At 40.5% G+C, this 23,515-nt stretch overlaps 1 protein-coding gene across 4 annotated transcripts; it reads right to left on the bottom strand.

Annotated features, from left to right (window-relative positions):
- Positions 1-596: 596 nt before the first annotated feature.
- Positions 597-21,623, bottom strand: MCOLN2 (mucolipin TRP cation channel 2). 4 transcript variants are annotated; one of them, XM_071564659.1, is made up of 14 exons: positions 21,441-21,621; positions 17,864-18,023; positions 15,770-15,943; positions 12,272-12,416; positions 11,633-11,717; positions 11,423-11,519; positions 10,888-10,987; positions 9,437-9,552; positions 7,930-8,079; positions 6,492-6,593; positions 6,213-6,335; positions 3,120-3,326; positions 1,631-1,743; positions 597-1,084 (listed from the first exon to the last, which is right to left on the bottom strand). In XM_071564659.1, exons 1-14 carry the CDS (start codon positions 21,488-21,490, stop codon positions 1,045-1,047), a joined length of 1,662 nt encoding a protein of 553 aa, XP_071420760.1. In that variant the 5' UTR covers positions 21,491-21,621; the 3' UTR covers positions 597-1,044. The 4 variants fall into 4 exon arrangements, with proteins under 4 accessions (XP_071420760.1, XP_071420762.1, XP_071420761.1 ...); XM_071564661.1 differs by lacking the exon at positions 21,441-21,621 and adding an exon at positions 21,174-21,378; XM_071564660.1 differs by lacking the exon at positions 21,441-21,621 and adding an exon at positions 19,326-19,369.
- Between the last annotated feature and the right edge of the window lie 1,892 nt (positions 21,624-23,515).

The raw sequence follows: 23,515 nt of genomic DNA, 5'->3' as shown, positions 1-23,515 counted from the left end.
AGTTTCCAGAAGTATCTGGTTAAAACCTATGCATTGGAAGTGCTCTGCTCTCATTGAAAAAAAAAGTTTATAAAGACCCAAGGGAAAAATACAGTTTTTACAGAGGACCATTCCAAAGACAGCTAGAAAGTCACTTGAACAAATCAACTGCCGGCATCAGTTATTACATATTTTCTTCCAATTAACATGTGCCTGAAATAGAAATACAGCTCCATAGCATTGTTTTTGCCTAAATTTGTCATCCAGATTATGGCTACACAGTGTAATAATATCAAATACCATCAGCCTTCATGTATTGCTTGCCATGAAAGTTTTCAACCATGCAAAAAGTACTTACCTGTAGCTAAAGCAGTAAGTTTACTCCAGACACAGTACAAATCAAATATTGTGGGTATAACAGGACAGTCAAAAAAGGATAACAAATGGCTTTTTAGTAAAGCTATTAAAGAACAGACTGTAACATATATGTTGTTTGTGTTAAAATGATATACAAGAGAGAACCACAATTATTTTGCACTGTTGTGCAGCTTTTTAGTTTTACAGAAATTTATTTCAAATAAATGAAATTTGCCAAGTAGAATAGATGAATGCATCACTTTAAGTGAAAAATTCCTCCTTCCTTGATTACCTTTTATTAATACTTTTTTTACACAGAACTATTTCTTTAAAAATATTTTCATAGAGTTCTTTTCCTTATTAACGACATCAGTTGGATTCAGAGTCACTTTCCTTCCTCCTAGAGCTGATTAGCAAACGGAGCTCCCACAGACAATGCTCAAGAATCATCCTTCTTTAATGTGAAATAACTTCAGGCAAGGAGAGAGTTCTTCACAGCTCTATTCCAAAGACAGCTTCTAGGCTCTTCTACTGGTCAGCCAGCTGATGTCACATTAATAGTTTTTTCCCCAAAAAACTTTAATTAGGTAAGACTAGTCAGTTCATGAGGGGCAGGTCCAGGTGGTTGGCTTCACTGCAATTTGGAGAATTCTTCTTCGTACCACTTGGCTTTCTTTGCATTTATTAGTGGCGAATTTCAATGTGCAGTCATCCATTAATAAGTATCAAGTTGTCATCACTCTGTTGTCTGCAAAAAGAAAAAAAAAATCACAATTCTACATTCAACAAGAAATGCAATAGAAATCATTTACCCATGCAAGTTAAGGTTTGACCCTTCTGTTCTGTGCTCTCCCATTTCAATATACAACTCCAACACCTGCACTGGGACAATCAAGCAGAACCTTCCATAGTGGCAAAAGCTCTAGATTTTCACTTCAACTACCAGGCTTGTGCCCTCAATACTGCACAGCATATTACAGTGAAGTATATTTATTATGCTCAAGCAGACAAAAATCTCTTATTCTGCACAATGACTTGTATGTGAAACCTGAAGCTGTACCTGGCTGGAGTTCTTGTTAACTAGTTGCTTTCAAGCACCCACATCCACTACTGGGATACCTGCCCATCATCATCTGACATGCTCCTTTTTGGCTATGAGGTTTCCCTCTGCCAGAGTACTCTGAAAGTACAGGTGTAGTTCTGGATGCTCCAGCATTTGTGAAACAGCATTTTGCAGTGAGATGCTAACTGGTGTACTTCTCAGGAAAATGCTCATTAAAAGCACCATACTGACCTCTTACAGCAGCAAATGAATGACATAGAAGTCTGGTCTTTTCTGTAGCCACTGTCATGGTCTTTTAGAAATTCGTGTAGATCTGTTACTGGAAAACCACTTTTTTGATATTTCTGAAAGAAAAAGTGTTTTGCTTACAAGACACGAGAAGTTACTTGGCACAAAATGTTCTAAAATTTCCTCTAGAGAGTGACAGTAAAACCAGACTATTTGGTTTATTTCTTCAGTACTGCTGTAGAAAGGAAAAAGCCCCATCCCAGAAACACCACATATATAGTTGGTGGAACAAAGCAACCAACGTGACAGAAAATTCACATTTTCAGAGACTCTCTTATGTTTTGTTTGCTGCCCATAAGGCCAAGCAAGTGATTTCAAATCATACTGGCATTGATTGATTCTCCCTGTTCACAGTGAGGTGCTGAGCTCACTGCAAGTGTCCTGGGATTGTTTTCCCTAAGAACTCAAATGTGGGATTTGAAGGGCCCTATCATGGATATTCAACATTGCCATGCTGAAGAAATGCTGTGAAAAACACAAGTTCAGCATACTGAAATAGCTCCCAGTGGATCCACATGAAGTGCTCACAGGGAAGAGTAACAATAAAACACTGTTTTGCAGGTCAGATCATCCAGTAAACTCAGAAGCACAGACAGTTAAATTATATTTGGAAATGCTTAGAAAGTGGGGCTCTTGCTCAGTCTGGAAGTCGTAGTTCATGTCAGACCAGTCTTATTCTACTGGCTTGTTTCTCTGACACCAGGACAAGAAAGACAAAAGCTGAAGAGCATGAGCCACATTGCCTTCTCACTGGTAACAGAGGCTGCCAGAAGCACAAAAGGGAGGCAGCACTTGAGGTCAAGAACAAAAGGTAATTACTGAAAACTTACCTTCACTTTCAGACAGTTCATACTGGAAACATGGCACAATTTTAACTTGAATGAGAAGGGTCTTTCAGAATGCATTTCCTTTTCACCATACATATCTAAGCAGCACATTAAGCAAGGCAGATGTGCCTTAATGACAGTCTTAAATGAGTTCAGAGTTATCTGCTTGAACCTTGCCAAACTCCTGCCAAACCCATACCTCTGAGATGTCAGCAAACCCTTCCTGTCTCATCTTTTGATGCCATGAGAAGAAAGGTTCACTCCAAACAAGGCTTATCTGGCTCTATGTATCTATCCTTAAAAAAAAAAAATTAACTCTTTCCTCTCATTCTTCCATTTACACTTCCCTTAGCTGTCACATTTTTGAAGCCAGGTGAAGCAGCAGAAAATAGGACGTTGACACACAATGAGGATAATTTTTCAAATCAATTAGTGCTTAGTCATTTGGATGACTATCCAGTCATCCTCTCAATTTTGCCATAGACTAAACTAAAGATTTTAATAATCTCATCTCTCATAACTAACAGCAGATAGTACGGTGTTGAGCGACTATCAAGAATGAATCCAAAACTGATTAGAAGTGTAAAAGAAAATAAATGTTTTACCTTTATGGTGTCATAGGAGTCAGTAATGAGTGCAATAAAAAGGCTGAGGATCATATATATAAACAGACTAATGAAGGAATACAGATATAAGCGACTGAACCTCCACACCAATGTGCTCTTCTGCTGGATTTGAGCAAATGTTGCAAACATATCATCACCATTGACCAAAGAAAACAAGCATTCAGCCACTGTGTTCAGATCTTCAAACTAGAAAAACCAGAGAACAAATTATTAGTACAATGTGAAGATCAATTACCCATACTTGAAGGGAAAATGGAAAAAGCCCACTACTTCTTTTTATAAAACTTTTGAATTTTACTCTTAGCAGAAGAAAAAAGCCAACCCAGACAATTAAATGCTACCACTCTTTCTTGTACATTCATACAAACATACATGTCTGTAATAGAACCATGGAGAAATGCAGTCTTGACTAAGCACGATACTGACCTCAGACATAAGATTTATTATCAAGAAATAAACTTGTGATATTCAACAGGCAAAACAGTCAATATCTGACCACCAGAGAAAGTTAAAGTTACTGAATTGTAAGCAATTTTAGGTCTGCAGAAAAATATCGTTCCATTTGCCAAAGCACAGATAAAGTGATTTGATAGAATCTGTACAGTGGTAGTATGCTGGGAACAGAATCCACATCCTCTAATTTCCCCGCTCTGCAACATTACTGGAGTATGAGTAATAAATCAATACTGTATTCAGGACCTGGTGGTAGCATATAGCCTTGAGACCTCATATGATCTAAACTACATTTGTCATGCAATAACATAATCTATCCATCATTCAGAAAGCCCTCTCTGAGCTGGAAGTGCAAGCTATAGCTGGGTTGTGAAGCTACTGGTATACACACTGCATGAACATCACAGCTTCATTTCAAGGACATTCTCTTGAATTCCAAATTCCATTTCCCTAACATGGAATGTACCCTGAGGCTAAAATCCATTCAGCTACCAGGTAGGCACACTTTCCCCTCTTGCCCTGGTGCTCCAAATAACTGGATTTGTAAACTATATTTATTAGACAACCCAAATTAATGCACAATGTTTTAATGTGGCTATTACCAATGAAGGAACATGACTACACTCACTTGATTTGCGGCCCTGTATCCAGAACAGGATGTCAAGAGGCATATGCTTCTAAGGAGAACATATTGTTGCACAGGAACAGCAGAACTGGTTTACTCTTATGGCTTATTTTGTTATTATTCTTTTTATTGAATTTTTAAGCCACTGTGAACTCATAAGTACATTATCTGGGAAGAGAGGGGGCATGGCATGGGCAATTTCCGAGCAACTGACAAGTTTTAATGCAGACACAGAGAGGACTGCTCACCTATAAGGCTCTGGATTGACAAAAGAAAATGCAGGATACCCACTACCTTTCTCTGACTGTAGTAGAAAGAGGAAAAGCAACATACATATTTCTGTATTTTTGATCATAAGGAGCTCTCTGAAGTTTCTGTATATCAGTGAAGGCTCTTCCCATTTCTTCCCAAGGACAGCTTGGGTGGTTGGAGAGCCCTGAGAAGCCAGCCCTGGGCAGGCCTGTCCTGTGCAGTGCTACATCACCTTCCTGTGGGACACTGGGGAACTGGCGGGGAGTCCCCCCATAGTGACAGCTGCTTTACTTGACATTGATCTGCGATATTTAGGCAAGAGGCAATATTTTCATAGATAAGCATGTTATTGACTACACTTTCTCTGGCTCACATGATTAACATACCTGTTGCAGGGAAGTTATAACAGTAATAATGCTCTGCCTGTTTTAAACAGTTGAGCCTCTAGTGTGGCAGAGGATCCCACTGCATCCAGCATCCCACAGAGAAACATATCATCAACTTGGAACACATACAGACTGAATACCTACATTGCTCAAAGGAGAGAATTACAGCTCAGGGCAGGGTGGGGGAAGAGGCACAAGATGCTGAATCAAGGACTGCAGCATGTCTCTCTGTTACACATATACTGTGTGTAACCCGAGATCAAGAATAAGAAATCATACATTTGTTAGCAATTAACAGACATCTAGAATTTGTCACAACAGGAATCTGCCTTTTTGCAAACTGTCACATCTGCCAATAGGAAAAACAAACAAGCTTTAGGGTTGCTTTTCCTTGTGTTTTAGAACATATAAAGACGTACTCCTGCACCCAGGTTTCAGACAAGACATACCAGGCACACACTTTGATAATAACCTTAAGAAAACAAACAAACAAATCCACAACCCACCCACACGTAGGAAGCAAAGTAAATAAGACAGACATTCATCCACCCCTTTATGAGTCATAATTTAGGAGCTGAAGTTACATGGCACGGGAAAGATTTGGAAAAACAAAGTCAGAGCAGAGCAGATCCCAAAAAAGGAAAAAAAAAAAAAAAAAAAAGAACGGTGAACTGTGCCTCCTCAACCCAACTGAACTGGGATTGCCAGAAGAGGGCGAAAGAGATCACATAGAATCACAGAAAGTGCTGAGTTGAAAGGGACCCTCAAGGATCATCGAGCTCAGCTCCTGGCCCTGCACAGAACCATCCCCAAGAGTCACACCATGTGCCTGAGAGCATTGTCCAAACGGTTCTGGAACTCTGTCAGGCTTGCTGCTGTGACCACTGCCCTGGGAAGCCTGTTCCAGTGCCCAACCACCCTCTGTGGGAAGAACCTTTTTCTAATATTTACCTAAACCTCCCCTGGCACAACTTCATACCATTCCCTCAGGTCCTGTCACTGGTCACCACAGAGCAGAGATCAGTGCCTGTCCCTCCTCTTCCCCTCACAAGAAAGCTGTGGACTGCAATGAGGTCTCCCCTTATCTCCTGCAGGTCTGGATAAACCACCCACTCATAACCAAAACAGTTAGGTGTAGGAGATTCCACTGATTTCAAGTACACATTAAAGGCAAGAATACGGTTATTTTGTTAAAATGAGCAGGTGGCAGGAGGTATGCATGGAAGGAGAAACACTTCCATCTTCACATTACAGCTTTCATACAGAAATATTAATTTAAGATGCATTTCTGTTGTTATAACTGAGAGCTAAACACCCGCACATTAGACCAGAAAAGGAGTGATACTGCTGACATACCTTTTCATGATAAGGTCCCAGGACAATCCAACCACAGAAAGTATAGCCAAGATAGATCATCCCAGCACAACAACAAAACCTTAACACTTTTGGCAATGATGCCTGCATAGTTAAAATGAGCACCTGCAAGTTGGTGGAAAAAAGAAGGGGGGAAAAAAAGACCAAAAATTAGAGAATTAGAGGGAGACCTGAATAAAAGTGACATATATGTATATATACACACATACACACATGCATATATATATGTTTTAATTATTAGACATTTGATTCCCGCCTTACATTGTAGGTTTGAAAATATCCCAGGTATCTGATGACTCCGACCCAGACAAACAAAGTTGATATTCCAAGTAAAATGCTGCAGACATCATAACTTGTGAGGTTCTGAGGAATCCAAATAGAGCAGGTGGTCAAGTTACAAAGCAGTAGGTGTTTCGGCTTGACAGCTATTAAAAATTTGAGCAGTTCAAACAAACAAAGTAGGGCAGTTCAATATTGAAAGGATGTTGCTACACCACAAAAATCAGATCAATATGAACTGCAGTTATTTACTGAGATCATTCAAATGCAACAGTGCTGCAAACGAAAGTATGCCTATGCTGATATTCTTAAAGTTTTGCATAAAATCTGGAAGAACAAAAGCCCTTAGTTTGGTTACAACAGTTTCAAAATTAGATTGAATAACTCAATTTTTTTAGAAAAAAGGTTACTGTATGCTATTGTTAGGCAAATAAGCTCTCTTTCACTATGAAAAGTGAGCCTTGATATTACAGCCTTTTTCATGCTATATGTATTTACTTCTCTGAACACATTCTCTGTCACATGTTCAGAACCAGAGCATTGTTTTTACTACTGTGAAGTTTATAATCAAATTTACTATAATCAAATCTACTTGCACTTTACTTTAGAAGGCTAGAACTCGTTTCAATAAGCACAAGATAGACATCTAGCTCAAGTTCTCCTATCCTCAATCCCCACCTCACCATACAGCCAGAGGATTACAAGTACTTCCTCTAAAGGCCACTCTGGGCATCTGCCCTTTGAGCCTTAGTACACATGAAACAGAAGCAGCACACCACCTACTCTGTTTTTCCCGGAATACAAAGTTCTATGAACACATGAATTGTTGACATACATCTATTGAAGAAAAAAAAATCAACAAACCAACTGAAAAAAAAACACCAAACAAACACCAACCCCAAAAGCCTTCTGAAGAGCTGCCAGATGAACAAAGCACATTGATTTCAGCAAGCCCAGACTGGTAGGTCAAAGACAAGCAGGTGACACTGTCTGTGCCTATGTTTGCCAGGAAAGCAAGCTGTAAGAAACATTTTTCCCATCCTACAAGCCATCAAGACCCCTGTTGTATCCAAGGGGATATTGGTTTCCTTGTACTAGTATGTGCTACTACTTTTTACAGAACCAAGAACCAAAATTATTGGGTTTTTCTGTTAAGAGCTGTCTACCCATGGGTCCTACACCAGGGATTAGAGGTCAGCACTGTGGAAATAAGATGTTTAAATAACTTGGATTGTCTTATTGAAAGACTTTGGAGAAGAGTGACTGAGTTATTGGTCAAACTAGTATTAGGAAATGAACTAGCAAAATTAAACAGATGACTACTGACTATTATAGCTCACTCCCATTTGCTCCCAAGTTAAAGCACATTACACATAGTTGTAACAAGACTAATATTTCAGATGAGATAATAAACTCTCACCTTAGCTTTTATTTCCATTTTTAGGATTGACCCAATGATTGTCATCACATCACTGATAATTACCAGGACATACCATCCATTTATGAACTCCAGGCGATCAGCATGGCAAACATGACGCTTATACTTCTCCAAGAAGAAATCCACAAATCTCTATTGACAAGAATTTAGATGTTTATTTACAGGTCACCTCAGATAAAAAAATATGTACAGATGCCCCAGTGTAGCAATGCCAAAATTTCACATACCCTGTTTTCCTATAATATTTGCTGGAATAATAGTTTAATTCTCAATAGCAACAGAAATAAACAGGGAAAAAAAATTAAGATAGGTTTAAGCCAACGAAAACAAACTTTCTAGGGAACAGCTGACTTCATAACCAATCCCCTCTACCATAACCACATCCTGTTATCTCCTTTACAATAATTTATATCCACCTCCAGCTAAGCAAGACCACCGAACTGAAGAAGTGAAAAAGACAAAAATACAACTACAAGGCAAGAGCTCTAATTTCCAATAGAGCAAACAATATCACTTCCATGCCTAACACTACCATATCTGCTTTCATGTGCTCTTTTTGCCCATGAATAGACATGATGGCCCTATTCCTGACAGCAGTTTGACAATGCCTTTGTTGAACTGTGTCCTCTTCATGCTTGGCCTTGTTTCTAAGCTACAAAAAGGATATATTGAGCAAGATGAACAAGAATCTGTGCTTCCATATCCTAGCTACCCTGGACTCTTTTACCAACTCTCATGAGCCACATGCTTACAAAGTTTGTGCTAGTTACCAGTTACAAGCTGGCACATCTCAGAGTCCAGCTTGAGTTTTTACATCCGTATTTTGACCAGAGGAGTCAAGTCTGCTTACATAAAGCTCTGCAAGCAGCTTGAAATGAAGCTGAACAGGGCTAGTGTCAGTCTTCAAAGGAGGGTGAGAAGAGAAGGTGAGAGCAGACCGGTTGATCAGGGATTATAAAGGAAAAGAAGGAAAGAAGAACTGAAAAAGGGTGGTTCCTGATCCAGAAAGAAAAAAAAAAAAAAAAAAGGAAAAAAAGCTATGTTTACATTTTCTCCACTTAGAGTTGGATTTAAGGGATGTTCATTCAGGCATTAATTTATGACAAAGTCTCCATAGGAATTCTGTTCCAAACCAAGGAAGAAAGAAATTGTGTTTTGAAGGTGCACATGTTGACTGTTTGCAGCACAAAGATTCAGAAGTCTTTTTGCATAAAATCCTGCACCAAACAAATCCTTCTTTTGCCCTTGGTAGATAAAACAAAATACTTCATACTACAGCACCATGCAAACAGAAATAAAACCAATTCAGTTAGCAATTGCTCACCAAGACATCTACACCTCCTTTCTGGAGATAACAGTAAGAAAGTAACATCTTGCAACAGATTTACTTGGTTTACTACTCAACTTTTCCAAGCATACCCCTTCAAAACAGCAGCAGCAAAGAAGGCAGAGATCAAGTAAGTATTGAGATCATGAGCACTGTGTTTACCTTTTGTAGTCTCAAGGCAAGAATAATGGATCGTGTGCAGAGGATGAGAGAAGCAAAGCAACTTAAAATGACAAATCCATCAAAGACTAGGATATACTGAGTGTTTTTCTGGAGAACTGTAAAAAGTCAAGGAAATGAAATAAAGTTAGTCTTTTCACATTCTTTAAATGCAAATTATATGACATTTTGTAACAATTTGTGCTCAAACACTCTCACCCAAGAAACAGATGAGTTTTAAGATATATTCTTTCTGCAAGAATATCTTAAGCATAACTGAGCAGAGAATTACATCAAAACAGTCATGTAGGCTGAGCCACAAGAACAAAAAGCATGTTCGTATTCTTCAAAATAAACCCCAAAATGAGCATATTAGTACAGGTACTGCTTTTTTTACCTGTCCACCTGTGCTCCCCCAGTGTTGCAACTACATGGGGTAAAAGGAACGCAGATTTGACATGTATCATTAAATTAAAAAAGAAATTCCCCCCTTAGTCTGCAATAAGAAACTTTTTTGACTTTATGCACTATATTCTTTTCATCCACAAGTTTAGAAACCGTCATGTGAATGCAAATCAGTGTTTCTCTTGGCTTCCTCACATCAATTGTCCTTATCTTTTCCATAGCATACATTTTTAACTATTCAAAATACAGGCCAAAACTCATTATTAATTGTTGAAATAGCATTTCAGTTCACCTCTATTTCAGAATTATGCATGCTCCTTCAGCTGCTTATTAGATGCAGTATAAACTACTAAGGAACATCTAGTTGAAAGACAGCCACAAAAAATTACTCTATGTAGATACAAGCCAGGGCACTTCATGGTTATTCAGAACATACTATAAGATACAATTTAAATATCAGTACCACACGGTGTTCTCAGAGAAAAGCTGGCTTTGGCCAGGCAAAGGACAGGCCACTTGACATATTTGTTAATCAAGATACGATAAAGCATACTGAAAAAACATTACTCCATCACAGTCCTTTACAGCAAGTCAACACATGGAAGAGGCAGTTGCACAGCACTGTCACAGCTTCTATTCCTCTAAGGGGCCTGTAGTGCACATTCCTGAGCTGTCAGACCAAGTCTTAACACTAGAAATACATGGCAGATGCCAGCCATGGCTCATACACATCATTAAATCTAGCAGCAGTGGCAAAAGATCAATGAAAGAAACATCCTCCCTGTTGGCAGTTTGCTGCTAACACACAATGGTCTACACAGAGGAACATGCCATCTCACCCAACACCCCCACTCACAAAAGTAACTATTTCTAACTCTTAATTAACAAGAGGTAATGAGTTGCATTAGGCAAGTTGCATTATCTTGTTTTAAGGGCAGGAGAAGGATGAACAGGATGAGGATGTCTTGCTAGACAGACTGTTATAGACCAGGGAAAGTGATGGGTGAAGCATAACTGCTGGCATGCAAACACACATGCACCACACTTACCAGGGCTAAATATGTGCCAGTCTTTGCATTCTTGTATATCAGTGTCACTATCAAAATAGACTTTGATTTTTCCACTGTGGGCTCTATTATTGAAAGTTATCTGAAAATAAAGAACTATATCAGAAACAAGACTAGCAAGGCTTCATTCCAGAAAAAAATCCTGTTAAGTGCTTTGGACATAGTACGCATTAATATTGTTGGTCAGGTAAGCTTTAATAAGGTTGTCACTATAAATGATGGTGTAGACATAATTTGAGAACATGGTGTGTATTGCATAACAAGTGGTATTCCAAGAAGCCAAACTCCACATATAACCTTTAGAAGAAGAACAATTCCTTATTTTCCTCTCAGGTTATACAGTTACAACAGGACACAAACACCATTTTAGCGGCCTTTGGGAAGGAGGGGTAAGGGCCAGGACATGCTCAACCGTGTCTCCCTTGCAGCATAGATATAAGGGTAACATCTACGCCTTAGCTTAAGCTCTCATTACATATACAATGTTGGAAGTGCCACATAGCCCATATTCACTTACAGTGTTCTGAAATGCATAGCAGTCAGGCAATTCACGGGCATGGATTGTCTGTAGAGCAACACCTTTCAGCTTGAAGGAGATTTCAACCTGTATAAGCCTGGATGTTTGAAAAAGTGTATAAATACACATACACAAACTGCACAAATCAAAATCCGCCATATTAATATGAAAGGTCAAGATGAAATACTAAAAAAATCCCCATCACTATACCTGTAAAATTCAAGATTGAAAAAAGAGCTCAGCTTCAGTTCTGCCTTCTTACCAGCTAGCTCCTCTGGCTTTAAAGAGATACATTCTGGAAAGAGAAAAGATGTAATGTCAAAAACTTCACATAGAAAGGAGCATAAAATTGAGATAATCAGGGTGCGGGGCAAGTCCTAATGAGGCAAAACATTAATTTTGAGCAAACTTATCCATACAGAGACCCAACTAGTGGGGTCAGAAGCAGGTTTGTGTACTAACTCTTGAGCAGCTATCAGCCAGGACTCAGTTCTGACAGGCAATAAGGGCACATATCCGCTGAAGGTACAGACTAACTGGAATCAGAATTCTGTTTAAACTTTTTGCACCAAGGCAGGGAAGTGTGTTAAAAAAAAAAAAACAAAACACCCACACCATCAACCATAAAGACCTTCACACCTCAATGACAGTGGCTGAAGTCTCTTTTAATCTACACAGCTGCCATTTCTAGAGAGGTAGGCAAAAAACAAAGAGAGGAAATTGGCAAGAGGCATGGTAATATTCCAGAAATCACCACATAAAAAGCTATTTCTTTTAAGCTTTACTAAAATAGCATTAAAATATAAGTACTCCACAGCAAGACATTTTTTATGTTCGACAGTATTGTACCTGTTTCAATAGAAACATCTATGTTCAGTGTACCATTGGAAGGAAGCATTGTGCGTCTCTTGTACTGTTGTTTACAGATTTTTAAACCTGATCCTTCGTGTTCATAATCAAGGGTCCCAAGGGATATGTTCTTTAAATGCCTGTACTAGTTTAGAAACAGAAGTTAGAGATAGTTATGTTTTTTGCATTATATAGCAAATTGCAACCTCAAAATTCAGAGTATCAATACAGGTTTTTACATTAAAAAAAAATATTTTCACATAAGACTTTCCCATGTGATCTCCACTCAGTTTTCAGACTAGAGGGTTACTGGCCACTAATTATTAGTGACAGGCATCCTGGTGGTACAGTGACCAGGAGTCCTGTACCTACTGCCTGCAAATGATCACCAACATGCCAGACAGCAAACCAGCAGACAGCTTTTAATTAGATGCCTGGAAGGGACTTCAATGCAGTATTACTGCTAACCACACTTGCTCCAGGGATATCTTATGCTTTCATGAAAATGACAGTTTTCACATCACTTGAAACTTGATCACTTTACATACAATTCAAGTCACAGTTCTTATCAAATCCATGCCAAGATCAAAACCAAAGCTACTCCCTGTGTGACCATAGGAGGGAAGCCATGCATTCACTACATAACCAGCAACCAAGGCACATAACACAAAACTTGAGCAGCCTCCAAATGTAATTCAATCTGCCTGCTTCACACAAGCACAGAAGCAGCCAAAAACATGCCTGTGAGGAATGTACTTATTTTTCCCCACTTACTGCAAATATAGCACAAGTCACCTTCTTTATATGCAAGATACACATGAAAACAAGGACTAAAAGTGGAAGCAAACAAAGCTATGCCAAGTCAACCATTGTCCAGTCATGGATCAGCCCTGAGCATCACCAACACTTCATTCAAGGCTAGTCCTCTTCTGACTTGCCTTCCACATATTCTGGGTGTCTACTGGAACCAAGATATATGCTTTGATCCCTGGACTCCTTCCAGTCTCACATAAGCAAGGGAAAGCCATAGGGTACAGCTCTTCTGGTGGCCGTTGGCTTCTCAACATCTGAGAATATCAATGACTAACTATGCAGGCAGCTGCCTGCCAGCTCAGCTCCCCATCAGCTAACATTGTCCAAGAGAAGCCAGACAGACCCATGACCTTTTGAGGAAGAAGGCATCAACACACAGTAATTGATCAGGTTTTACCATTACAACACCTAGTGAAAGAGCTCAGGGCAGTGTACAGCACTAGTCTGCTCTCAGGAAAGCATTTAGGTTTTTGGAGGCCTGAAATAAGTAAGCATGGAAAGCCAGGCAAGGTTTCCTACTCCTTAAAAAAATTCTTTAGCTAGCTTTGATACAGATTAGTCCATTTTCCCCTTCAACATGAATTTTATTATGCACCATTCTGTGTCACCCTATTTCCCCCTCCCTACGGGCATTGTGAGTATTAGCCCACCTTGTGAGGTACAAAATCCCAGCAGTCACTTGCTCCATGTCCAAAAGGAACTGCAAGAGAAACTACCACACCTCTATCCAGTGCGCTGCCTTACAGTGCCACTTTGAGTACTCACAGCTGAACTTGCAACAAGCTTAGACAGCCCTGGAGAAAAACCATGGCCTCTGTACCCTGTCACTCTGACTAAGTCTTCATCCCTCTGAGCACATCTTCAGATCACTGTGTGCAGCAGCTGTTGCTCTGACCAGATGTGCTCTCAGGCTCTGCCCCCCTAACAGCACAGCACGTGGCACTGGGTTACCCACATGCCACTTTCAAACAAGTCTGTGAAATAGTAGAAGCAAATTCTTGCCTACACATTTCTAAGCAGCCTCAGACAGACCAGGCAGCAGGACACTCTGTTCCTACAGCCTCTGCAACAGGTCAGGGCACAAGTGTAACAACTTCCCATAGATTCTTCATAATAGAAACTTCCAGACTGAACTTACTAGAGAAGCAAGGAAAACCTGTGTAATCTTTCAAGTGTATGTTTGGGGGGTTATGTTGTTGGTTTGTTTGGGGGTTTTTCCCAAAGTCAGAAAACATCCAAGTCGTACATTACACAAAGCCTAAAATTCAGTTTTCACAATTCCAGCTTTGCTGTACACTATTACTATTTTCTGTAATATCATATCCTTCTGTTTCACCCACTCAATCATGCATTTCAAATTAAAGCTCAAAACAAAACACCAAAAGATGGGCTTCTACCTGCCCATCTCAAAATAAAAAACCTCTTGCTTTTAGCTTAGGAGTTGTCTGGCTTGGCTATTCCCAGAAGGCACTCAAAAAAACCCCAAACAACAAGCAAACAAAAGTAACACTAGTCATAATGTTCACCTGCAGGAATGTTTTTGAATTCTTACATGTGATATAAAAGCCTCACAATTCCATACAACATTAAAATACACAAATTTCACAGGATATGGCTACACTTATATCACATCAACAAGTTATGAAGAGACCTTTTTGTGATGACTGTATCACACACTGGCTCATTCTTGAGGATATAAAGCTATTATTTCTCTACAGTCTTATATCTGGACTTCACCTCAGCCTTAGTGCCTACAAAAGAAGGAAAGAAAGCAAGGAAGAAAAAAGAAAAGCAGAGTTTATTGCAGAAACAGTGACAGTATTGAGAGTTCAAAGAGAGACTGAGAAAACTACTTCACCACTCATTTATCATGCCAGGAATGAGAGTCCAGCACAGCAGAGACAGCACATTTGATCTGCCTATGGCTCTGCTGTAGCTTAGAGGAGAAGGCAAGGGAGCAACAAGCACTCCTGTAAATCCCAGATGCTGCTGGACACAGCTAACAGTGGCAATACTACTTTAATCCAAGCATCAGAGCTGATGTCTCAAGGCTAGTGAAAATGAAAGGTAGTTTAAAGCCACTTTCCATTCAACCAAGGTTAATAATTTCTGGGCCTATCAACATCCCCAAACACAAAAGACATTTCGTGTTTCACAGACAGTCTTTCATTTCATAACTTCTGAATGTTTTAATATTAGATACAAAAAGGTTTACTGAATTTTTCTCCTAGATTTGTTCACTTTCCTCCAAAAATTGTAAAAGGACTGTTCCTTAAAATATCATCCCTAACCAGGGCAAGTGTCCCTACACTCTTGGAAATACTGTATTCCCCATTTTGAGGGCTCTGGCACCCACTACAAAGCCACAATTCACTATGGCTGTAAGCACAAATATTTTGAATACCAGGCATAGGTATACTCAGGCCCACAGGTCTTCAAAGTAAGACCTAAACCAGGGTTCTAGTTCCTGCAAGGTGAAAGATTTTCAAGCTTTCTGGTTTGGATTCATCTCCCAGTGGCAAAAATGCAGAGATCTACACACAAGCTTCAAGACATCCCATCTACACTCATCAACCAAAATATCAAAACTGAAATCCAAGAACGGAAGCAGAAAAACAGAATCTTATCAGAATTTTGTAGCTATAGGCTCAGCTTTAACATAGTTATAAACACACACACACTTACCTGATTAATAACATAGAAAATGCTGTCATAAGCATCCTGTTGTGTGTATATACTGTAGCTGTAGTCATCTTCATCAACTCCAGAATAGCCTTTCAGGAATAGGTGTTTAAAAGCAACAGTGTTTTCTTCTTTGAAAGAGACCACCAACTGGTTACTCAAACCAAAAAAAACAAGCTGACATGAAAAAAAAAAACACAAACACAAACATTTGTATTTTGAACACTGGTCAAACAGCAGCATTTTGGAAACAGCTCTCAACTAGTGTAAACACATAACACACAAATGCCTGTAACTGTAACTCTGCTACAGTGAGAGCAAAGAACCTGTTAGCTAATGCTGTAAGACTACTAAAGTCAAGGTTACCACATGCAGGGTAAGAGAAACAGAAATCCAATTCCAAAACTTGCAGTGCAGTAACTGAACAGACAGCTACATCACTTGCAACTTTTACATACTGTACACCAACAACTCTAACTGGAATTTGCCAAAACCTTTGTGGAGGATGCAAACGGCTGATAATCTAACTTAACAGCAGAGCCTGCTACCCCTGAAGTGCTCTGCTTTGCTCTGGGACAAATTCTTGCACCTTTTCTACCTTTGTCATGCTGCAGGATTAGAACAAATCTATATGGGACACTACAGCAACGAAAAGTATCACCTCCCTGACCCAGACGTTGATTAAGGCAGCTGTAACAAGAAGCAACAGCAGACAGTGGAGCACTATTGAAGACATGTGTTGTCCTACTATATGGGCAATCCCATTCCACACCCCCTCCCCTCCCATCACCAAGGAAAACAAACAGAACCTGGAAGCTGAAAACCCAAGCAACAAGAGTTTCTTCACAGGCACAGTAGCAGGAGGTTATCCCAAGCCCCAAACAGCCAACCTTCATCCTAGGTTTAAAATGGTTATTAGCAGCAAAGGCGAACCTGTCTTATTATTGCATGGAGCTTCCAAGCCCCACAAGAATCTGACAGAAGTACAGAAGAAGAGTGAGAAACTGCAAGCAAAACCACTTTTAACTTCAAAATCCCCCAAAGCAAACAGGGAGGTTCCACTCACACTGTGCTCACACTGCCTACCACTTCCTTCCCCATCTTAATACAATCCCTGTTCCCCATAGCTCTGCCACTACAGGTCACAATTGTGCCAGCATTAGTGTAAATCATTTATTTTGGTTGTTTTGCCTAGAAAGACCAACCATTGAATCCTATTCCTGCCTGTGGATAGAGCCCCACCAGGAATTTGGACACAGCAGGGCAACAGCAGAGGCCAGACCTCCCCAAGCCAGGTCAGAGAGCTTGTCACAGTCAATAAAACACAGGGACACATAACAGGGTTATGTCTCAGTCTAGCAGGCCAGTCAAACAAACTGGAAATCCCACAGTTCAGCTGTTCTTGCAAACTGTCAGATGTCAGTCTTGCATTTCAAAGGTTCAGAAAAAGTAATTTCTATTTTCATGCGTGTCCTGTTTTGCTTCTCTCCACATTGAGTCTCTATTTATTAGTGGACTGTAAAATAACCAACTACATTGTGATACTAGTGAAGTTTAAAAACACCCTCTGCTTTGCCTCTACCTAGTACTCAAACAGTACCCAACTGTTCAAATGAATTATTTGATGACAGAAACAGGGGCACATCTGAATCCTGTAGCCCAGTCATCCCATCACCACAGACCATGGCATTTCCACATTGAACATTCACATTTCAACTTTCTGACTGGATATCAGAAAACAGCACTTATTAAATAGTCCAGTGAAATTATAAGAATGTAACAAGAAGCAGTGTTGTGACAACAAGCCTGAAGACAGTCCTGGATTTTGAGGGAAAAGTAATTTGCTTTACAGTATCATGCCAAAAACCAGCAAAATACCTGGTCAAATGCTGCCCCAAAATCTCCAGAAGGCTTTTGTAACCTATGTTATTCTTCCCCTTTTAAACACCTTTCATACTATTTTTTCCTTACGGAATGTAGTGGGAAATTCAAGCCAGTAACAAATGTCCAGAGATGGCAAAGGCCCAGAACCACACACCTGCTTCTCTTGCACATCATTGCTACTCTTTTTAAGAGTAAAAACAGAGGAAAGATTACCTGTGTAGTAACCATAAGTATCTTCAAAATCTGCAAAGCCAGTTTCCATGGTATCTGACGTCTTGCTCTGTATTTTTCACATGGGTTCATGAAGTAAAACTTCAAATCCTCTTTCAAAGCCGTCTCTTTTAGATCTAAGTCTGACTGAGTCATCATATTTCTGCCATAAATAACATATTAATTAGAAACCAAAGGAATTATTTGACAGACAATTTTCTCACTGCAGTTTCACCTCAGATTCCTATATGACATAAGATCTTAAACAGTTTTCTGTTTGTTTTACAGCAAAATGCAAAAAATATTTACCTATTATCACATAATTAAAAAATCATTAAACTATATTAAATCATCAAAACAATATTTAGATAAATAACTATCAGGAAACAGGCTTTAAATAAGAGTATCTGCAATAGCAAGTCTACATTTCTCTCTTTCTTAAAAATATGTATTTGAAACAAAGACAGACCAGTGTTAACACATTTGTCTGAATAACCCACATTCTACAAGCAGAAAAAGGTGTCAAAGATTAAACAATCAGAGTGGGGTTTGCACATATTTCTGTTGTGAGCATGCAGTTTTAAGGGCAAAATTCATAGCCATTTATTTATTTAAATATCTGGGCACAAAAATCAGAGGACCAAGCACAGAGTATTGTTGTTGTAGGTGTCTTAAATCACCTTATGTTTCTTCTTCTCATCTGAAAGGAACATTGAAAACTTCTCCCCTTCTCCTAATCATTTTAACCCTGTTTTCCAGTACAATAATTTTCAGAACTTTCCTATTTCACACGCAGATCAGAAACTTGAAATATTTTTCCCTCCCTTTATATATTAAGAGGTTTGTGTCTAACATAGCTGATTATCAGTTGAAATTACTATTCAGAATAGCATTCCTGATGCTCTGAATTTTATAAAGGATAACATTTTGTCTTAGCATTGATTCCAAGTTTTGGAACCAAAACCAAAACCCAAAAGCATTGATTACAAGTTTTCAGATGCATTTTTACTTTTTGTGTCCTGATCTGTCTGAAACTGTAGACCACAAAGCACATTTGATTTGCTAGAACGAGCTGTCCCACAAGAAAAGAAATTTAAGAGTAAAAAGCACAGTAAAGTTAACACTGTGGTGTCTCTTCAGAAGAGGAAGTGAAAAAAACCCCAAAAGATCTATTTTAACATTAGGAGCTCAAAAGTCATCTTTATTACACATCCTTAAATCAAACATTCATGAAGAGCATGGGAGGTAAAAGGATTTTGGTTTTTGAGGTAGAAAAAACATGGGAAGTTTTTAACAAAAAGAAACTGTGGGCTGCATCCCTATTTAAATTTATAATAAAACATCCTGGACTAGCTTTAATAGTGTTTAAGACACAAAAACTTCAAAAAATGTAAACACACCTGACAGAAAAGCATATGAAAATTATCACTGTGAACACTGTCTAAGAAAAAAGGCACATACATACTTCAATCGTGCACTGACACCCAAAGACATTGCTGCTCCTGTACCAGCTTCTCTTGAATGGACAGAACCATTTGTGTGGGTACGCAAGGAATAAGAGCTAAATGATGGCAAAAGTCACAGGAGTAGGTGGGAAAGAAAGAGGAAACAGAACAGGGTTAAACTGGATCTGGTCTAGATTTAAAGCATGAAGGTATGACTTGAGGACCACTCCAAGACTTCAGCAAAATCTTCCTCTAAGCTTCCAGTAAAAGTATATCAAAAGTGACAGATCCTTAAAAGAGGTGCAAACAAACAAAAGCCCCAAAATCAAACAGCAAACTTTATAATGACACTACTCTTTTTTATATTCAAATGCATACCATGAAAGACATGGTTGTAGTAGTTTATTCCAAAGTTGTCTTTCAAGACCCTGTTGATATTCCAAAAACTCCATGTAGGCCAATAACAGCGTTTCCACTTCCACACAACCCTCACTTAACTTCATTGTCTAAAGATTATTTTCACTGACATCTTTAGCTTCCTTTATTAAGATGTAGAAATTTTGAGCAGGAAATTCTGACAAGGAAAGCAACAGACTTTTTCAGCTTAAGAGGAAGAACCAAGATTCATGCCTATATATCACTGTTGGCCTTTTTCTTCCCATGTAGAACAGGCATTCTTTTGTGTGGTACTTAAGAAATAATTTACCTGGCAACAGCTCAAATACAGCAACTGTTTTTCATTCCATTTGTTTCTAGGATAGATTCAAAATTACATCTAAATAGATTGCATTAAATCTGTAGAACCAGAATCTTCAATCAAAGCATTGAAGGAGTTTAAACGCTCTAAGAGACTAACAGCAACTTATCACATTTAAAACAAACTATCTAGTTCTACCAAATGGTTATTAGCAGGATAATCTAAATGTAATCCAATTAAAGCACCTAGTTCAAGGTAGAGAAATTAAACAATTCAATTCAGATGCACTAGTGTAATTAACACCTCTCAGCAGGTTTCCATAATATGCTTTGTAAAGCACTAACAGAAGCAAATTTTTTTTCTGAATGAAGACTAACTACTATACATGCTTAGATACATGTCCAGGTGTCATGTGTTACTTATATAATAACTTACTAACTCAGTTCTAACAGCTGCTTTACTATAACCGCCATTGCCATGCTGTAGCTGGTAGGATAGACTGTTGCTCTGACAATGTTGTGTTGCAAGGCACTTCAGGGCTCAGCATTCTGCTCTAGAAAGAGGTTTCAACAGTAAGGACTACAATTTGCAGCTGCCTACTTACGAAATACGGTTTTAATACTTAGCTCTTCACCTGACAGAAAAAGCAACATTGCGTCAAGTGGCTGCAACGCACTAAGAGAGCACAGTTGTTTGTTTTTAATCAATAACTCACTACTGTAGCAACACTAACAGTGTCCACCAGAGCTCCACATGAAGAACATTTATCTACTTGCTCTCTACATCTTGCAGAGGTATTAACGAGATTGACGAGGTGTTAAGGAGGAAAGAATAAGAGGAAAACGGGGAAAAAAGAGAGCACCGAGTTGAGGTCTAAATATAAACTCAGGCAACCCCAGCTTCACCTTCACGATTTCTATTAAGCTCAGCACTCGCCTAGAGGAGGACATCGCTTCGCGCTTCTCAGGAAAGCGAAGTCAGACAGCGAGTGAAAAGCCCTCCTGTGCAGAGCTCCACTGTCCCGCAGCGGCCGCAGCCCCTGCGCCCGAGGCACACACGGAGCCTCCGCAGACCCTCTCCCTGCCCGCGAGGCACCTGCATGACAGCGGCGGGGCCTTTCCGCTGCTCACCAGCCGGACGACGCCAGCCCCGACGAGAGGACAGGACCTACCTCATGTAGCAGAACGAAACACGAGTTTGGAGCAGCACCTGCGCCCACAGCCCGCAAGCCGCGGCGGGAGCGCCCCTTCCCGGTGCGGGGTGCACATCCCCCCTTGCCGCGGCCCCGACCGGCGGGCTGGGCTCGGCCCGCGCCCCAAGGCGTTTCGCTCCCTCCCGCAGCCGCTGGCGAAGGAGCGCCCCGACACTGACCCCGCTCCCGCCGGGCGGGGTGACCTGACAGGGTGACTCCACGCCCGTCCCGTCCCGTCCCGCTCACCCGCTGGCGGCGGCCCGGCCGCCGGACAGGTACTTGAGCGAGATCTCCATGGGGCCGCAGGGCTCGGCCGCTGCCCGGGCAGGGCGGCGGACAGAGGAGCCGGAGCCGCGACCCGACCGCCGCGCAGCCGAGCCCCGTACACTGTCCCGCCGGCCGCGCCGCCTTTATGTCCCGGCGGAGGAGGGCGATTGCCGCCCACGTGCCCTGCGCCCGCCTGCGGACCCGGCTCCCCCTGCCCCACCGCCCTCCGCCGGTGCTCGGGCACTTGCTACGCGAGTAAGGCTCAGTAGTCGCCTCACTGCCAGGTGGTAGTTGTAGGCACGGAGATAAAGACCAGGGAAGACTGTCAGGTGAGATTAGCTAGTACAGAGCTGGTCCCGTTGCAGCTCAGGAGGTACTTAGTTCCTCAGAGGATGTGGTCTAATGCAGTTAACTCCAAACTAGGGTGTTGAAAACAGAATGCAGACTCACAAAAGGCTTCATTGCAGCAACTGAGCTCTCTACCTGCCCACACGATGGGGATGGGCATAGGATTCTTACATAATGCTCTCAGATGATGTTGTGTTTGGTTATGGTCACACTGTTTAAGGGAGAAGAAGAAACAAAAGCCCAAACATCTGTGTGGAGTTACTCAACATTAGCTGCAAGAGCATTGTGTCAGCTCATGCATGAAGTTTTCTGAAGACTTCCTCTGAAGCATCTGGTATTAGCTACTGCCTCAGTCAGGAAGATGCTCCCTACAAATGCAGCTGCAGGTTTGGTCTTTTATGGCATCATCTGTGTGCCATCTTGCATCCTATCCCCATCACTATCTCCCATCCCCCTCTCTGCCAGATAAATTTTGCCTTTACACATCTAGTAGGTATGAGTATGTATGAGCATATATGAGTAGGTATGAGCATATATGCATTTGATTTCTTCCTCTTTTATGTGCATACCTTTGCTTGAGAATGTGCTTAAATCTAACATAGCAACTGGTACGTAGAAGTAACTATGGCCCCCACCTCTCTCTTCCCCTCAGAATAGCTTCATTCTGTATAGAGGTCTGGGCTCTGCTGAAAACAAGTTCTTCCTGTAAGTATATGCAAAACATTGGCGTTGAAATAAGCCGTGGTATGAAAACAGCTGTTTCCCAGTTGAGCACCCTGCAACTTATTTGCACAAGGAAATACTGAATATCTGTATTTTTTTGACAACTCTTTCCAGAGCCCAGTGAGAATCAGAGCAAAGAAACTCACTTGCCCCTCCACAATTTCTAGGTCAGGACTGAAAGCCGTTTCCCTTAGGATGCCATTTTCCAGCATGAGTTTATCTGGCACTTTATCTGCTTCCTTGCACTCCCCAACTGCATTTTACAGTTCTATTTGTGCCTGCTTGATTGTATCAGCATGAAGATACTGCTGTCTCCAGGATGCAGCTTTACATGTGCTACTACCATTGCTAATGCTGAGATCACTGATACTGCTGAAGTCACAAGGGTATTTTTTATAAGATCATTGCCACACATCTTGGCTCTGCAAGGCCATAACCAGCACATGACATATTGACACAAAATAAGATAAAAAAGCCTCACCCTATATGCAACAATAGCAGCCCCAGATTTGGCAGAGCTGCACTTCATCTCAAATGCAGCCAGTAGGCTAGAAAATAGCTTCTTCTCAGGTGAACAAAATGCTCAGGCAGATGAAGATCCTAAACACCAAGGATCAAGCAGATCAGAAATCTGAACATCCAGCACTTAAGATTGCCAGCAGTAGCACCAAGGCAAAGACTACATGTTTGAGTGTCTGTTTTTTTTCTTTAAAAAACCCTAGAATATAAAACAGGTATCAGATATGTAATAGAAACAGCATTTATTTTTCCAGTCAGAACTGGGTATTTTGAGCAGTTGTAAGTCAGTAACCTTCCACAGTACTGCCCTTCTTTCCCAGTGTATCCTACTTTTAGATAGCAATTCCCTTGGGCTTCACACTCTGCTCCTGTCCATTACTGTTTGAAGGCAAGTTGTCTTTTATCAAATCTTTCCTCCCCAAACCCTCCCAACTGCCAGCAATGCTAAATTCAACATTGTAGAT

Source organism: Pithys albifrons, chromosome 10, assembly GCF_047495875.1.
Source record: "Pithys albifrons albifrons isolate INPA30051 chromosome 10, PitAlb_v1, whole genome shotgun sequence".
Classification (NCBI taxonomy): domain Eukaryota; kingdom Metazoa; phylum Chordata; class Aves; order Passeriformes; family Thamnophilidae; genus Pithys; species Pithys albifrons.
Note: the sequence above shows the minus strand (reverse complement) of the source record. Positions and strands in the feature narration are given on the sequence as shown.

What these genes read in the sequence shown, in the direction of transcription:
- MCOLN2 (XM_071564659.1), bottom strand. Translation starts at nt 21,490, where the DNA reads ATGGAGATCTCGCTCAAGTACCTGTCCGGCGGCCGGGCCGCCGCCAGC. An exon ending in GATATTTTCAAACCTACAAT is followed by an intron (nt 6,336 to 6,491) that starts GTAAGGCGGGAA and finishes ACCAACTTGCAG; the next exon opens with GTGCTCATTTTAACTATGCA. An exon ending in TTCATTTGCTGCTGTAAGAG is followed by an intron (nt 1,085 to 1,630) that starts GTCAGTATGGTG and finishes TTCTTTTTGCAG; the next exon opens with ACAACAGAGTGATGACAACT.